At 49.2% G+C, this 15,198-nt stretch overlaps 1 protein-coding gene across 12 annotated transcripts in view; it reads right to left on the bottom strand.

Annotated features, from left to right (window-relative positions):
- COBL (cordon-bleu WH2 repeat protein) overlaps window positions 1–15,198 on the bottom strand; it is a 267,995-nt gene that overhangs the window by 154,135 nt on the left and 98,662 nt on the right. For all 12 annotated transcript variants that reach the window (XM_086697069.1, XM_086697068.1, XM_086697073.1 and 9 more), the window contains exons 2-4: window positions 10,688–10,888; window positions 2,086–2,296; window positions 176–404 (exon numbers count right to left, since the gene is read on the bottom strand). In XM_086697069.1, the coding sequence (XP_086553195.1) occupies window positions 176–404; window positions 2,086–2,296; window positions 10,688–10,888 (641 nt within the window). The remainder of the gene's footprint in view (window positions 1–175; window positions 405–2,085; window positions 2,297–10,687; window positions 10,889–15,198) is intronic.

Raw genomic sequence — 15,198 nt, 5'->3', positions numbered from 1 at the left:
CAGGCTCAGGATGGGGGGGGATGCATCATTACAATCGAGGGGAACAGGAACAGACCAAATTTACTTTCTGCCCACTTCAACTCTGGACGAAGCTTGAGTGGCCTGAAAATCCAGGCACGGTGATTCCCGCCCGGGCTCTCCCCCAGCGGGCGTCAAAGACGCAGGGCGGCCTCACCTCGTTTATTGTCCCACGCGTAGAGTTCCTTGATCCCCAGCTCGTTGAGGGACTTGGACAGCTCCAGCTCCTCCCCGGCGATGTTGTCCCTGAGGAGGACCACGTGCTCTGGGCTGACCTCACACTTTGCACAGATGACCGGGAGAATGTTCTGGAGCGGCACCTCGGGGCTCACACGCACCACGGCCTTTTGCGTTCGCAGGTAATTCACTACCAAGCGCACGGATTTCTGGAAGAACATACCGGACGAAAGTATTCTATAAGGGCGTGTTTGCACGCGGCTCCAACCCCTATTGATGTTCTAGAATGAGTACGGCAAGATCTGGGGCAGCCTGAGCCCTTCTCCCGAAACTGAGTGGGTCATGGGCGGAAATGGCAGACTCAGTAGTGAACAATATGCACCTGGAATAAACCACTGACCATAGACTTGCTCACTAAGGAACAAACTGCTAACAACACAAGGGAATGGACATCGGGAGGGATCCTGATTTGTAATTTAACACCTACACCTAACTACCATCTTTCAAGAATCCCAACAGACCTGAACACAAGGCACCTGCACATATTGTCTACATGAAAATCGTTTGAAAGTATCACGAATAATTCAATTTCAAGAAAAATCCTAAAAAAAACCCCAAGATATCAAATTTTTGTTCAAATAGCCAAAGACCCACATAAATATATTAATATCTCTATAACTGTATACGGTATGTATACATGTCTGTGTATATACATATTTTTGTGTACATATACTACATACACATATTTAAGCTGAAAATATATAAGAGGCATACAACAGACATATACATGTAATAAACATATAATGAGAGCCATTATAATCAGGGAAAAAACCAATCGGTTTGACTACACCTGATTCTAAATGTCTACTGATAAACGGACCGGTCAAAAAAATTTTAATATGCCAAAGGTTCATAAAGGCAACTTTTTCTTGGCCTTTACTGACTCGACATTGTCCGAACGCCCTGAAGAGTAGATCCACTAAGTGTGTGCTGAATAGTTAGTTGGATCCCATGCCCCTTTCCAGAGTGTTGATGGCACCAATTATAATTTATTAATCACCCAAACCTAAAAACGTACAGAAGATGAACTGCTGGCCAAACTGCCATGTTTAAAAGCAGAAAAATTTAGTAGATATTCCAAGCACCTAAAAGCTTTCCAATGGCGTTAAAAGATTCACAGCAAAGCTTTATTAAGAAGTACCATAAACAGCTGGAGTTCATTTTAACCAATAACCAAAAGCCTGAAATAAATCTGTGTATGAGATATTCCCCAAGTGCATTGAGTACAAATTTCGGACGTCAGTTTCTCAAAAGGGAAAACTCCTGTTTTTCCTCTGTCTAGGAGAAGTTCAAATCTTCCCTGTATTGCCATAGCTTCCTTGGACTGAAAGACCTAGGATTTTCTAGAGTGGTTCTATCTAATTCAACATGGTAGCCACTGGATCCTTGTGGTTATTCCAATGTAAAAGAATTATAATTAAATACAATTAAGAGCTCAGTTTCTCAATCACACAAGTTGCATCGCACCTGCTTAATAACTAGCTACACGCGCCAGGGGCGGCCTCCTTGGAACATGCAGGGTTACAGACCATTCCCATCTGTGCAGAAAGTTCCAGTGGATGGCTCTGGTCTAGACTAATTCCTCTTCTATAACATCCGAAGGAGCAAAGTTACAACCGTGAATGTTATTAAGCTCAGTTTACTTCCATCTTTGAAAAGAAGCCCAGTTAGGGCCTCACTTTGCCCAGCGTTGTTAGTAGGCGTTCCAACAACAGCTGTCTGCAGGTGTTCCTTAGATAAGAGGGGCCCCACCAGCCCCCTCCTCAACCCCTGGGCCACAGGTGTCTGCATATGTCCTCAGGTGACAAAGGGTCCGCCTGTCCTACTGACCTCAGGTGCTTTAGGTGGGCCAGGCTTAACCTTCTCTTCGGGAACTTTCTCTTTGAGAAACACAGTGTGCACATTCAGGGTCCCAACTAAAGTGTTTGGCTTAAAACTCAAAGGCTGTTGGGTTTCCGAAGACCGGATCTCCAGGGCATGGTGGGATGGATTCAGGTGGTTCTGAAGGCAAAGTTCAACCAGCAGGTCCATCATTGCATGGCTGCAAAAATGGAAACAAATCACATTAATTAGGGATGTTTGCACTCTCCCTTCGGTCAAGCTTGGGAAGGGACAAACACACGAACCAGCAGGTGAATGTGCAGTCCTCTGTCTGGTCATGCTTATCAAGGGCAACGGCAGCTCGTGAATTCCTGACGCATGACTGTACTGGACGACACAGTCGTAACATCTGCAACACTAGTAAACAACAGAGCTGAAAGAGCGTCCAGTAGATCAAACCCGTAAGAGCGGGGGAAAGAGCTACACTTGTAGTTAATCCATGGATATGCTGAGTTGAATCCTAGGAGGTCAGTTAGCACAAGTGAGATCACTAAAAACTAGACTTTCAGTTATTCAAAATTATAATGTATCTTAAAAACTGAAGATTTTAAGTTGAAGATGATAGCTAAAAAAAAAAAAAAAAGCATGCCTTAAAAAAAAAAAAAAAAAAAAAAAAACAACTAAGAAAATGCCCTAGTTTGAATGTCCAAGATTTTCATAATGTCCCCCACCACAGGGGATTATTTACCATGGGAAAAGAATAACAGTGTGGATTCCTCCAAAGATTTCATTTGCCTCTTTTATATCTGCTGGGCAGAATGCTTTTATATTTAAAGCCGACCTCTCTTTCCTAAAATTTCCCAAGCAATGGAGCATATACACCTTTCAAAAAGCATACGTCTTTCCTCTGATTTCTTTTTTAGTTTTCTAAGTGTTTATTTACTTTTGAGAGAAACAGAGGGAGACAGAGCGTGAGCGGGGGAGGGGGAGAGAGAGAGGGAGACACAGAATCCAAAGCAGGCTTCAGGTTCTGACTGTCAGTGCGGAGCCCTACGCGGGGCTCAAACTCACAAACCATGAGATCGTGACCTGAGCTGAAGTGGATGCTTAACCGACTGAGCCACCCAGCTGTCCCCAAAACAACTTTTTAGAGCCATCTCCTCTATGACAGTATTTGCTCCCACCTACTATCTGGGAAGTAATTAACAGCATGTGTGTGAATTGGGGGATACTCGGGGACACTGGCATCACCCGAGTTCAGGAGACTCCGGGCCCCCTGGACTATGATGGGGCATCTGTAGGGCTGATGAAGTGCCCACCCTCACAAGTGCCCCAGCACACACAGCCACACCAGCTAATAACACTGTAAGCTTGGATTCCTTCAGCTCCGGGGCAAAAATCATCTTTGTTCTGACAGCGAGATTAATGCAATACAACAAAAAAGCTGCAAGATGTGAGGACATTCCACTGAAAACTTCCATACGCAGGGGCGCCTGGGGGGCTCAAGTCAGTAGAGCGTCCGACTTCGGCTCAGGTCATGATCTGCTGGGTTCGAGTCCCGCGTCGGGCTCTGTGCCGACAGCTCAGAGCCTGGACCCTGCTTCGGATTCTGTGTCTCCCTCTCTCTCTCTGCCCCTCCCCACTTGTGGTCTGTCTCTCTCTCTCTCAAAAATCAATAAAACATTTAAAAAAAAGCCTCAGTACAGAAAGCCGACTTCTAACAATGCTAAAGTGACCTCATGTTATTTGTTCCCATGCCCTGTGTATCCTTGATGGCACTTACACACTCCCCTTCTCAGTCACCCAGGCTGAGGGGTGGGGTCTCCAGGAGAAGGCAGATGGGCCTGGGACCCCGGTCCATCTGACGCTCGCTCCTTTCCGGTCTCTGTCTCCACCCACAGTCTACCGGCACCAGGGTAAGCACACACAAATAAACCGCCAGACAAGTATTTGAATTACTCTTACAATATAAACCAGAAAGAACACAAAAGCTAGTAATGTCACTTTTCTGTTCTTTTAATGCAATACTTGGTGACATATGTGAAACACTGAATTAGATGCTGTCAAAGGGAGCAGCCGGCTCTGGGACAGGGTGGCATTTTCCCCCATTACTGGGAGTAAGTAAGCACCCTGCCCTCACGCAAGCCGGTACTTAACCGGACGTGCTAGTATAGTCACGTACCCACTTTCTGCCCGAATAAAGAAGGGGGTGCCCAAGTCTCTGCCTTGCGTGTCCAGTGGCTTTCCCCCCAGAACTGACTGATCCATGCTGGCCTTCGCTATCTCACTTAACGCACGATGGGTTCCTTCCCACAGAGAGCTCCTCATGTTCAAGTTACAGCGATATTGTCAAGAACTGAGGGTGGAAGGCAGTGTCTCAACAAAATTTTGGGGGCGGGTGGGGGAGGAAGAAGTTCCAAAGCAGAAAATTCTATGTGCTGGAGGCCTGTCTCCTCAAATTTACTATTAAATTGGGGGGAGGTGGGGCGCCCGGGTGGCTCAGTCGGTTGAGTGTCTGACTTGGGTTCATTGAGTTCGAGCCCTGCGTCGGGCTCGTTATTGTCGGCGCGGAGCTCGCTTCAGATCCTGTCTCCCTCTCTCTCTGCCTCTCTCTCTCTAAAAAAATTAAAAAAAAAAAAAACTGGGGGGAGGAGAAGGCAGCAAAGCAAAGCAAAACAAAACACTGTTAAGAGCATGATCATAAAACTCAACACCAGACGCCTGGCCGTCGTATGTGCTTAAATTTTACGAAGAACACAGAGGCCAATTACAAAGTCAACCTGTTCCAGCACACTGCACACTATCCTTTCCCAGTGGCAAGAGCCCAAGCCAAGACAGAGGGGCTCCCACAGGGATGCAAGGAGGTTTTGGGGTGACAGGAACTCAGGCTTTGATAGCTGTCTTGTTCTCCTTCGGGACATCTGTATCGGTGACCCCCCAGAGGGACGCAGCTGACGAGGACCGAACCTGGGCTTCACTTAAGCAGCTGGACGTGCACTGGTACAAACACGAGGACTTGGGTTCGAAAGCATGAGCTGATCTTACAATATCTCCTGCAGGGTCTGCCGCTCGGTGTGACCCTTCCCCAGGCTCATTTAAAACACGACCTGGGGGCGCCTGGGTGGCTCAGTCGGTTAAACGTCCGACTTCAGCTCAGGTCATGATCTTGTGGTCCGTGAGTTTGAGCCCCGCGTCGGGCTCTGTGCTGACAGCTCAGAGCCTGGAGCCTGTTTCCGATTCTGTGTCTCCCTCTCTCTCTGCCCCTCCCCCGTTCATGCTCTGTCTCTCTCTGTCCCAAAAATAAATAAACGTTGAAAAAAAAAATTTAAAAGTAAATAAATAAACGTTACAAAAAATTAAAAAAGAAAAAAAGAAAAAAAGAAAGATGGTCCCGCAAGGTCATCGACGACAGACTTTGGGGGAGGAGGATGTGTCCGGCAGGCTTCCTGACTGTAAGGAGCGTCCCACTTTGGGGGGACGTAGACAAGAGGGGAGATCATGCATGGAGGGGGGCGGGGGGGCAGGGAAATCTCTGTGCTTTCCTCTCAATTCGAGGGAACTACAGCTGTTCTAGAAAAATTAAAAGTGTTCTAAAAGAAGCTATTGCCCAAACAGAAACGTCAATCAACTAAACCAAACCAACTTGTTAGCCAGCTATTTAGGGAGCTGCCTTCTTGTGGCTGCCTCCCCAGCACCAGAACTGGCCTTTCTCACCTCACCTCCTCAGCTCGCTAAGCAGCAGAGAAGAGCAAGCTTCCTTTGGCCCCCAGAGCCCCGGGCTCCTCGGGAGAGGCTTCCCCAACATGTTGGGGGGCGGGGGGTGAAGGCACCCCAGAGCTGATGGCGGCTCATGGCCTCCCTCCCCTTTACCTTGGAACAGGTATGCTCTCTCCAGAAGGAACGAGAAACCCAATGCCTGTGCTATGAGAGCCTGTGCTGTTCCAGAAACTCTGGGGCCCGAAAACCCCTGAACAATTTTAAGTGCGTCTGTGCGGAAGGGGGTCCAACGGCCTCTGCTGAAAGAATCGCAGGAATGAATTCCGAGGGAGATTTCCTGTGTTTCCGCAGAGGGAACATCGGCCTTTTCCTGCCCTGGGGACTCCTGGGTTTATGTGCCAACATGGACCTGATTTCCCACGTCGAAAGACACAGCCCCAACATTCTAGAGGCTGACACAGCTTATGAGGCTCTCTTTTGGTTAAGGTCTTTTCAAAGGTCTTTTCGTTAAGTGTGCCCCAGCTAAAGTGATGGAACTGAATTGGTGGCCTCGTTTACTACCCACGTGCCGTGCTGGTAACAACATTCCTAAAAACAGACCACAGCATTTCTCTTAGGAATGGCCCAGAAAGAACAGGGGCGCCTGGGCGGCTCCGTCGGTCGAGCGTTCGACTCTTGATTTGGGTTCAGATCATGTTCTCACGGTTCGTGAGACTAAGCCCTGTGTCAGGCTTTGCACTGAGCATGCTTGGAATTCTCTCTCTCTCTTTCTGCTCCTTCCCAAGTTGTGTGTGTGTGTGTGTGTGTGTGTGTGTGTGTGTGTGTGTGTGTGTTCTCTCTCTCAAAATTAAATAAACTTAAAAAAACAAAAAAGAACGGCCCAGAACAAGAATTCTTATGTCATAATTTCTATAAGAACAGACTGAGTCTTTCATTTAAGTTTCTAAATCCAAAGGAAGCTTAAAAAAAAAAAAAAAAGAACAAACATCAGTCATACACAGAACGCCATCATCAGACTGCAATGAACTAATGTTCTCTCTAGGAGAATCTTTCCTAACAGGAGAAAGCATGCTTAAGGGGCTGATTACAAATTACAAACTGCTTGCTTGTCCCATGAACTATGGGACATGCTCTCTAGAAAAACCGGAGAGAGAAACCACATCGATTAGTAATTAGTAGATTTGAGGCAAGGGTCAGGAATTGGGACTTCAACCCGCTCGGGTATTATTAAAGAGCGTGACATATAAAACCAGTTCCCCAAGCAAGCACCTGCTGTATCAGCAAGGGTCACGATGCCAAGGACCCAGTTACGAAAGCCCACAGGCTGCAGCTCTGACTCACTTAATCCCACAGGAAGCCTGGGAGAAAGGGTTATACTTCACTGCTGGGAAAGAGGAAAAGTGTTTTCATATCCCTCCTTAAAGCTGCCCGTATTCTCCTGGCTACAAACTACCCAGTGGTAGTTTCTACTTTGTAAGGAAAAGCAATTTTTTTAAGGATAAAACTGGAAGAACGTGTTCAGTTTGGAAATGGTGTTCAGGGGCGCCCAGGTGGCTCAGTCGGTTAAGCATCTGACGACTGGTTTCGGCTCAGGTCGCCATCTCACGGTTTGTGAGATGGAGCCCCGCGTCGGGCTCTGCGTTGAAGGCGAGGAGCCTGCGTGGGAGCTTGGGACTCTCTGTCTCCCTCTCTTTGCCCCTCCCCTGCTTGCACTTGTGTGTGTGTTCTCTCTCTCTCTCTCTCAAAATAAATAAAAAAATAAAGAAAGAAAGAAAATGGGGACGCCTGGGTGGCTCAGTTGGTTAAGCATCCGACTGCAGCTCAGGTCATGATCTCACGGTTCGGGAGTTCAAGCCCCGTGTCAGGCTCTGTGCTGACAGCTCCCAGCCTGGAGTCTGCTTCCAGTTCTGTCTCCATGTCTCTCTCTCTCTGCTCCTCTCTCCCTCTCAAAAATAAATAAACATTAAAAAAATTAAAAATATATATATGTAAAGAAAGAACATGACTTTCAAAATAATATTTGTACTTGTCAGGGAGGCATTCTGTCTCTCTGCGTGCATTCGCACATATGAGAGTATCGCGACAGGACTCAGAGGCCACTTTCCTAAAAAATACGGAAGCAGATTGACAGTGGCAGTGGTTTCACGGGGGTACACTTAGCTACAGGCCCATCGGGTAGGTCACAGTCAACATTCACAGTTTTTATATCTTAATCCTACCTCAGTAAAATGGTATTTTTTCAGCGTAACTAAAAACTGGGTTGAGAATACAAGGACAGCAAGTAAACCATCATACGTTCGCTGATAGGACGTCATGCACCTATTCGTTTGTAAACCTAGAATAATGTGGCATGTGCCTCAAGCGAAAGTTCCGCAGGAGAAATGTACTGAGGACACGGACCGCTCTGTAAGAAACCGGAAACTCCTGTCACTGGAACCCCCTGTCGCATGAAGCCCGGTTGCTGGGTTCCCCCTGGGGGGCAAGTGCCACGCCGGGCGTGGGGGCGGGTGGTACCACCGTGGGAAACAGGCTGACATCACTTAGCATGGGAGAAGATGCCGTGTCCCACGACTCAACAGCTCCCCTCCCAGCCATACACCGAGGCTGTTTCCGGTCCCTGCTTGCACACCTCACGAAGCAATTTTTAAGGTGTACATAGCCCTGTGCACATCGAGTTGCCACCTAGAATTTTCAGTATAAACAGCTTCAAAGCATAAAATTTCAGGGAGAATCTAAATACTGACATTTAAAATTTTTTTTTTAACTTTACGTTTATTTTTGAGAGAAAGAGAGAGGCAGAGCATGAGCAGGGGAGGGGCAGAGAGAGAGAAGGAGACACAGAATCCGAAGCAGGCTCCAGGCTCCGAGCTGTCAGCACAGAGCCCAACGCGGGGCTTGAACCCATGAACCGTGAGTTCGCGATGTGAGCCGAAGTCAGACACGCAACAGGCTGAGCCACCCAGGCGCCCCCTAAATAGTGACATTTTAAAATACAAGTGCCCCTGGGTGGCTCAGCTGGTTAAGCATCTGACTCTTTTTTTTTTTTTTTTATTTTTTTTTTTATTTTTGGGACAGAGAGAAACAGAGCATGAATGGGGGAGGGGCAGAGAGAGAGGGAGACACAGAATCGGAAACAGGCTCCAGGCTCCGAGCCATCAGCCCAGAGCCTGACGCGGGGCTCGAACTCACGGACCGCGAGATCGCGACCTGGCTGAAGTTGGACGCTCAACCGACTGCGCCACCCAGGCGCCCCTCTGACTCTTGATTTAGGTTCAGGTCATGATCTCGTGACTCATGGGATCCAGCCCCACGTTGGGCTCTTCACTGACAGTGTGGAGCCTGCTTGGGATTCTCCCTCTCTCTCTCTCTCTCTCTCCCCCCTCTCTCCCCCCTCCCCCCGCCCCTTACTCACCTGCTCACTCACACGCTCTCTCTCTCTCTCAAAATAAATAAACTTAAAAAAAAAAAGTGTTCCATTGCTGTCTTCAATGCTTCGCCAAGAATAAAAGCCACCCACAGTGACGTGATTTCCATCACTATCCATTTTAAAAAGTATATCTGAGCACTGAAGGATTGAAATATGTTCAATCACTTCTTGTTCTCGTTTTCCAAGAAACAGGACTTCTATTCACTCCTGCCTCAGAATTAGACAAATCTATCTTTATGCTTCAAAGTCTCTATACTTGATTACTGTATCACTCTATTGTAAAAACTGTATGAACACTGAGATTTAACGTCTGTGTTCCTGTGACTTTGTTAAAATAGAGTTATCAGTGACATCAATAGTAGCTCAAAATTGGGGCGCCTGGGGGGCTCAGTGGGTTGAGCTTCCGACTTTGGCTCAGCTGATGATCTCACGGTCAGTGAGTTCGAGCCCCACGTCGGGCTCTGTGCTGACAGCTCGGAGCCTGGAGCCTGCTTCGGATTCTGTGTCTCCCTCTCTGTCTGCCCCACCCCGCTCACGCTCTGTCTCAGAAATAAATAAACATTTAAAAAGATAGTAGCACAAAATTGATCAATGTAATGATATATTTTGGAAAAAAATCAGAAATTCTATCAGTATTGAAATTCTTAATCCTATGATTGCAGGAAGCTTTGCCAATGTCTCCCTTTTGCCTTCTGTGGCTGACGTGGGAAGAAGGGCACGTAACCCTGACCTCAGGCACATTCCTGGGCGGATCAGATCTCACAAAGGATTCAGGTGGGCATCTCGGGGCTGAAAACTGTTAGCCTTAAATTTAAAATCCATGGGGCACCTGGGTGGCTCAGTGGGTTAAGCGTCCGACTTCGGCTCAGGTCATGATCTCTCGGTTTGTGAGTTTGAGACCCGAGTCGGGCTCTGTGCTGACAGCTCCGGGCCTGGAACCTGCTTCCGGTTCTGTGTCTGCCCCTCCCCCACTCATGTTCTGTCTCTCTTTGTCTCTCCAGGGTGAATAAACGTTAAAATTTTTTTTAAAACTTAAGATCCATGGGTTGGGTTTTAGCCATCAGTCTAAAGTTGCTCTGGAAGTTGTGTTTGGAAATCTGATCCGTGTATTTATACTTCTGGGGGCCAGACCGTCAGTGGTCACTCGGATGGCCTCTCAGCCTGTATAACCTCAGCGCCCGGGATGCGGACTCCGCGGGTGCTGCTGGGCCCCCTCCCCCGAGCTTACCCTCTCCCAGGACTGAGCTGCGCAGCCCTTGCTCTCAAAGGAGGACGGGGGCTGGGGGGGGGGGCATGCGGTCATTCCACACTGTCACCCAGGCCCAGATTTGTACCCCGGGGGCCCCAGATCCTGCCCCACAAGGGAGCGAGCACAGTCTCTCAGGATCCACTCTTCGGTTCTCCTTGGACCCGAGGCTGGATGGCAGTGAGCCCCGCCCCCCCGCCCCGAGGCGCCAGGGCCCTTACCTGCCGCTGACCACGCTCTTCTTCTCCAGCCCGCTGGGCAGAACCACGGTGACGGCCACCGAGCTGTTCTCCAGGCTCTCCATGTGCAGCAGGCTCTGTGGAGGGCCGGGCGACACGTCTCGGCGAAGTGTCTGTCCACCGTGCGCGTTCGGGGTGGCCGGCTTCCCAGGCGGAGGAGGGGCGCGACCCTTCGTCTTCCTCCTAAAGCAGGGGCGGCACAGAAAGAGGGGGTGAGGGGGCAGCTCCCGACTTCGGAGTCCATACAATCACCTGTGAGGATGCTTCCTCCTAACAAATCATTCTTTTTTTTTTTTTCTTTATTTTCCCTAAACGTGTATTTATTTATTCTGACATAGAGAGCGCGAGTGAGAAGACGGGCAGAGAGAGGGAGGGAGAGAGTCCCAAACGAACTCTGAGCTGTCAGTGCTCGAACTCACCAACAGTGAGATCACGACCTGAGCCGAGCTCAAGAGTCGGACGCTGAACCTGATGAGCCCCCTGGATGCCCCACCCGACAAATCATTCTTACAAGTTTTTCTCGGTCCTCAGAGAAGCCTGCTTGTGTAGACATTTATTTATACATAAGGACCTTACTTTACAGAAGTATTTTTGTAATCGTCTTCCCAGCATCAGGACCCATGCTAATAACAGCCTTGGGCAGGTCACCTCGTTCAGTCTTCAGGATATTTGGCAGCTGAGGAAACTGGGGGTCCAAGAGATCTGTAGCTCCCCTGAAGGCCCCTGGTTATCGGGGTGTCAGAATAGAGATGGAAAGCAGACATCCCGACCCCAGGGGCCACTCCTGCCCACCTTATCCCCCCCACCCCTAGTCCTGCCAACCCACCGAAAGGTAACAGGTCTAAAGTCTCCTTCAGAACAATCTTTTTTATTTTTTATTATTTTTTTTATCTTTATTTAGTTTTGAGAGAGAGAGACAGAGACAGTATGTGAGCAGGGGAGGAACAGAGAGAGAGGGAGACGCAGAAAAAGCACGATTGAGGGAGGGGCAGAGAGAGGGGGAGAGGGAGAATTTTAAGCAGGCTCTGCTCTGTCAGTGCAGGGCTGGACACGGGCTCAGACCCACGACCTATGAGATCATGACCTGAGCCAAAGTCAAAGACTTCACTTAAGTGACTGAGCCACCCAGGAGCCCCTGTGCTGGTACTAGTTAAATATACTTTAAAAGTATATAATTTGAGGGGCGCCTGGGTGGCGCAGTCGGTTAAGCGTCCGACTTCAGCCAGGTCACGATCTCGCGGTCCGTGAGTTCGAGCCCCGCGTCAGGCTCTGGGCTGATGGCTCAGAGCCTGGAGCCTGTTTCCGATTCTGTGTCTCCCTCTCTCTCTGTCCTTCCCCCGTTCATGCTCTGTCTCTCTCTGTCCCAAAAGTGAATAAACGTTGAAAAAAAAAAAAATTAAAAAAAAAAAAGTATATAATTTGATATGCCGCAGTGCTTGATAAGGATTTTTTTAAAAAACAATTATTATCAGTTATGGAAAATCCCATTTTTAAGAGTTACCCATTGTAGCAATGGGTCATAAGCAGTCCAGAAAGAGGCACCGAAGAATGGGTGACAGGTAGCATAGGGTTTGGCTCTTTTCACTGCTATGCATTTCCTAATTTTGTGTATTGCTTGCAAAACAAAAGAGGCCGCTTAAAATTGGGGAGAAACTAGCAAATGGGATTCAGAAAAGGCCACAAACTACTGCCATTCATGTCACTGGTTAACACAAGGATTAGGAGTGACATTCAAGGCTTACCCTCTACTGTGAAACGTAGACACGAATTTATTTCCTTTTTTTCTCGTTAAAAACTTTACATCTGGGGCACTGGGGGGCTCTGCGGGTTAAGCATCCACTTCTTGATCTTGGCCCAGGTCATGATCTCATGGTTTGTGGGTTCGAGCCTCTGTGCTGGCAGCTCGGAGCCTAGAGCGTGTTTCCAATTCTGTGTCTCCCTCTCTCTCTGCCCCTCCCCTGCTCATGCTGTGTGTCTGTCTCCCTCAAAAATAAAGAGCCATTAAAAAAGAATTAACAAAAAAGAATCTCCCCAAGCAGCCGCCCCAGCTCTCATCACTGACCTCGGTATAAAGGCCACGTCCCCGACCACCTAGCCTCTACCAGGCCATCTTGCTGCCTCCTGGGGTTCCCTCCACTTGCCGGGAACCCAGCACCCACTGCGAGGCGTGCATTTTCTCACCCCTTTCTCCGCACCCCGATCACACCCCCGTGCAAGAGCTGCAACCCCGCAGGCTGCAAGGACACCCCGGGATGCTTTTTGTCCAGCTCGGTGTTACATGTGTGCACGCATCTGCCTGGGCACACACACGGACCTCAGCCAACAGTGAAAAACCTGGAACATTTCACACTAACAAAATGGATGTCTGGCTCTTTCTGAGAAAATAATAATAGATCCGAAAAGGCCCTGAACTGCTTCACAGCAAACACCGTCAGTGTGCTTCCATTTGGGCCCCGGGACTCAATGCCAGACTCCCGGCCATCACATACCTGTCCCCTGCAGGGCCGCAGCTACTGGTGCCGCCGGGAAGGCAGGGCTCTCCCCGGACCCTCGATCCCGAATCTCCCTTCCCCTTCCCCCACTTGGCTGGCAACGGGTCTCATGTTCCCTGACCCTGGAAAACCCACAAGCGTGCCCCCTGTCTGTGCCTCACCATACACCCTGTCCCGTATGCTTTGATCTCTTGAAGACACAGCGAAAAACCACATCTGAGACGCCTCTGTGTGCTCTGGGCTTAAGGACACAGGCTGAGACCAGGGGACTCCTCCTGGCTATGCTGAAGAAGCACTTGGGAAGTTTTCCAAGGGCCCAAGTCCCCACCATGGGCCAATCAAATCTGAATTACCTAAGAGCCGGGGTTATGTTAATGGATGACATTTTTTTTAAGTAAGTTTATTTATTTTGAGAGAGACAGAGAGCAAGCAGGGGCAGAGAGAGAGAGAGAAAGAGGGATGGGGAGAGAGAGAACCCCAAACAGGCTCTGCACCATCAGCACGGAGCCTGACATGGGGCTTGAACCCAGGAACTGTGAGATCATGACCCGAGTGGAAACCAAGAGTCAGGCGCTTATTAGCCCACTGAGAGTCACCCAGGCGCTCCAGACGGCAACGTTTCTTTCGAACAGAGGCTCCTTAACATCAAAATGGCACGTGGCTCTGGTTGCAATTTCCGTATCACTTGACGAAGGCAACTGACAGATCATGACGCTATGTGCCGATAAAGTTGTGACTTCGTGTTTTGATTTCACAGAATAATATCTGCGCATTGTGAGGAGCGCACACAAGCAATTTCCACGCCAGACACGATGCCTGATGGGTAGATGGAGTCACGGCCCACTTCAGAAGCTGTGTGTGTCCGTGAGCGCACGGACCTCAGGCCGAGAAAGCCGCTTGATGCCAGCCTTAGGGTCTGCACACATACAGCCGCCCTCATTGCCATTCATCTGCCCAGGTAGCAATCTTGCTGCCTCATCATTTCATGTCTCTGGAAGACTGCAGATGCTTTACTGAGGCTGTTTAGAGTCTCAACAGGGTCCTCGTATCTTTAGGTATTTACAAACACTTATTGATGATATTGATGATGACGATGTTGACAAGGGTGAAAACTATATAGAGTTTCAGCCTACAAGGGACAGAGCACACTTGGAAGATCTTGAGGCAAGGATGATATTGAGGAAATCTGTCAAGACTGTAATACTGGGCGTCCACCTACGGAGAAAGCTTGAGCGGCTGGTCCAGAGAAAGGCCAGAATTTGGAGACGGGAGAGAAGGGGAGGAAGGGAGGGGAAATGTCCCTGGTAGGCGGAGGGGAAGAAAAATAAACCTGTAACGCACATCATAGGAGGAGACATGAAAACAGCAGCGCGGGTTGAGTACACTGCCCGACAGGCCACCAGAGTGCTGTGGTTTTCCTAAACCCGCTTTATCTCATTGGATCCTCGTCTACGGGAACAGAGATTTGCTGCTCTCGTTTTGCTGGTTGGGGAAGAGTGTTCAGGTGGTTCCAAATACCAGCATCCCGCAAATCGTTGGGGATTATCTTTGTCAAGGTCACTGAGAAAGGGGAGGGAACCTGTTTTGTCCAGAGAGAGGCCCAGCGGCTGCAGGAAATAGGGTCTGGTTGGGAAGTGAGCCAAGGAGCTAACTAATCCGTAGCCGGTGGAGATCCTTGATGATCTTCAAGAACAAGTTTGGGAACAGCTGCAGGGAGCCGAGTGGGGGGGAGCCCCAATGGAGACGGCCAGACCAGCGAGCAGAAACATCTCAGTTCTGGGGACATACTTAATGAGGGGTGAGGTACCTCGTGGGGAGGGTGCATGGACAGAGCGACCGCAGGAGGGAGATGGAGGGGAGGGGCCCTCGAGAGGAGGGGGACTCCACGATGTCTGCGGTTCCCGGCCTCTGACTCTCGTACAAGGGCTCGAAGCAGGTTATCGGAGAACAAGCTCTGGGAGGCGATGACCAGATGGCTTTCTATGACCTGGGTCTGAGATG

This window comes from Puma concolor, chromosome A2 (genome assembly GCF_028749965.1).
Source record: "Puma concolor isolate L17-30 chromosome A2, mPumCon1.1.hap2, whole genome shotgun sequence".
Lineage (NCBI taxonomy): Eukaryota > Metazoa > Chordata > Mammalia > Carnivora > Felidae > Puma > Puma concolor.
The sequence above is the reverse complement of the archived record's forward strand: the minus strand, read 5'-3'. Positions and strand labels throughout refer to the sequence as shown.